At 49.1% G+C, this 2,659-nt stretch overlaps 1 protein-coding gene across 1 annotated transcript; it reads left to right on the forward strand.

Moving 5' to 3' along the window:
• Positions 1 to 1,405: 1,405 nt before the first annotated feature.
• LOC125481233 (homeobox protein Hox-C8-like) lies at positions 1,406 to 2,119 on the forward strand (the record flags this gene model as incomplete). Its single annotated transcript, XM_048592519.1, has 1 exon — positions 1,406 to 2,119. A coding segment is annotated over one exon (378 nt), but the record flags the coding sequence as incomplete, so codon positions are not given.
• Between the last annotated feature and the right edge of the window lie 540 nt (positions 2,120 to 2,659).

Raw genomic sequence — 2,659 nt, forward strand, 5'->3', positions numbered from 1 at the left:
ATCTATCTATCTATCTATCTATCTATCTATCTATCTATCTATCTATCTTTCTGTCTATTTATTCTCCCTTTATAAGCCTCGCTCTTTCTGTCCTTGCCTTTGTCTCTGTCTCTGTCTCTAACTCTATCTCTGTCTGTCTATCTATCTATTTATCTATCTATCTCTCCCTCCATCTCTCTCTGTCTACGCCTCTTTCACTCCCCCCACCATCTCTCTCTCGTTCTTTCACTTCAAACCCACCTCCCTCCCTCTTTTTTTCTTCACCTCCCTCACTCTGGTCTCTTTCTCTATATATATATGTATTATGTTCATGTTTATATATATATATATATATATTCCTGTCTTGTTCTCTCGCCTTGAACCCCACTCTTTCTTCCTCTCTCTTTCACTTCAACCTGCCCCTCTCTCTTTCCCTTCACCTCCCGTTTCTTTTTACCTTCACACCCTTGTCTCTATTTCCTTGTGTCTCTTTCTTTCCCTTCAACCCTCTCGCTTTCTGTCTGTCTCTCTGTTCACTTCAAACTCTCTCTTGCTTTTTCCCTTCACCACTCTCTCTCTCTCTTCTTTCTCTCTGCCTTCCTGATGCTCTCTCTTTCTCTGTTTCCCCTCACCTCTCTGTCTCTCTCGATCTCTCTATTTCCTTCACCGTCACCCTCCCTCTCCTCCCATCTATTTTTCCCTTCACCCTCTCTCTGTCCATCTCTCCACTCTGTTTCCCTGTCGCTGTCTCTCATTCACTCTTCTCTCTGCCACTCGATCTCTCTTTTCCTTCACCCCTCTCTCCTCTCTCTGTCTCTCTTTCCCACCACTCTCCCGTTTTCTCTCCTTTGCTATCTCCCCTTTTCTCTCCACCCTTCTTTCTGTTCTTCTCTGTTGTTCTCTTTCTCTTTCCCCTCACCTGTCTCTCTTTCTCTCCACCTCTCTCTTTCACTCCACCCTTCCATTTCTCTTCTTCTCTATCTCTCTTTTTCCCTTCACCCCTTCCATCTCTGTTTTTCCCAGTCACTCTCTCTCTCTTTTTCTCCCTTCACTCTTCTATTTCTCTATCTCTTATCCCTCCTTCCCCCGCCTTCTCTCCCTTTCCCTTCAACCCCCTTATCCCCGCGCTCTCTTTTTCGCTACTGTGCACTCTCTCTCTCTTTCCCTCCACCCTCCCCTTTCTCTCCATCTGAATCTTTTTTTTTCTCTCTCTCCCCTGGCCTTTCTGTTTTCCTCTGTCTCTCTATCTCTGTCTTTCCCTTCACCCTTCTCTCTATCCGTCTCTCTCTTTTCCTTCATTCCTTCCCCTCCCCTCACCCCTGCTCTTTTTCCCATCACCTTCCCCCATCCCTCTCTCTCTCTTTGTGTATCTCTCTACTTCCTCTCCTCCCGTCCAACCCCACCCCCTCCCCTCACCTCCATTCCCATATCCTCTGCAGCACCAGGCCGGCGCAGCGGTCGCCAGACCTACAGTCGCTTCCAAACACTGGAGCTGGAGAAAGAGTTCCTCTTTAACCCCTACCTGACCAGAAAGCGGCGGATCGAGGTCTCTCACGCCTTGAACCTGACCGAGCGCCAGGTGAAGATCTGGTTCCAGAACCGGCGGATGAAATGGAAGAAGGAGAACAACAAGGACCGCTTCCCCAACGCCCGGGAGGACGAAGGAAAAACCCAAGAGGCGCCGGTTCGACCCCCGGATCCGGAGGTTGGGGGGCAGAAGGGGGAGGAAGAGGAAGAGGAGGAGGAGAAAGAGGACGAGGAAGAGAAGGAGGCAGGGGATAAGGACAGAGGGCAACAGAAGTAACTCCCTCCGCACATCTGCCCGGAGGAGGGGGAGGTGGAGACGGGTGGGATATGTAGGTAGCCCGCACCCCCACTCTCCGTCAACTGCAGCCCACAATCCGCTAAGGATTCAGAATAAACCTTTCAACTCCCTCACCCCAAAACCCAACCTCCCCAATCAAACATCCAATACCCTCCTCAACCACATCTCGCCTCTGTATTTTTTTGTAACAATTGTACATAATGTAAGTATACTACCTATTATTGATCTTAGAGTAGGATAATAGGTCGGCACGACATCGTGGGCCGAAGGGCCTATACTGTGCTGTACTGTTCTATGTTCTACCTACGAACTGGGGAAGGGCACCATGATGGTGGCGGTGGTGGTAGTGGGGAGGGTGTGTGGGGGGTTGAGGGGTGGGGTGGGGGGTGGGCTTTGTCGGTGGTCACAAACCCCTCGTCTCCCCTCCAATCCGCGCCCCCAGCCCCCAACCCACCTACCACCTCTTACCCCCAGAAAAGTCTACGGTATATGATGTCCGGGTACTGACGTTCATATATCAGGATTAAAGAGTCTAATGATGACCGTGAACCCATTGCCGATTGTCAGGAAGAAAAAACCATCTAGTTCACTCATGTCCTTTGGGGAAGGAAAGTGCCATCCTTACCCAGTCTGGGCTTAGACGTGACTCCAGACCCACAGCAATGTGGTTGTCTCTTAACTACCCTCTGGGCAATTAGGGATGGGCAGCAAATGCTGGCGTGTATGAATAAAGAAAGAAATAAACATATACTTTATATGTATGTATATGCATATATATGCATACATATTACATATATATGTACTTAGTCTGGACTTCAGAAATCTACCAAGTAATTCCAACGGAGTTTCCGGGGG

The sequence above is a fragment of the Rhincodon typus genome, unplaced genomic scaffold (genome assembly GCF_021869965.1).
Source record: "Rhincodon typus isolate 14 unplaced genomic scaffold, sRhiTyp1.1 hic_rhity00001372, whole genome shotgun sequence".
NCBI lineage: Eukaryota > Metazoa > Chordata > Chondrichthyes > Orectolobiformes > Rhincodontidae > Rhincodon > Rhincodon typus.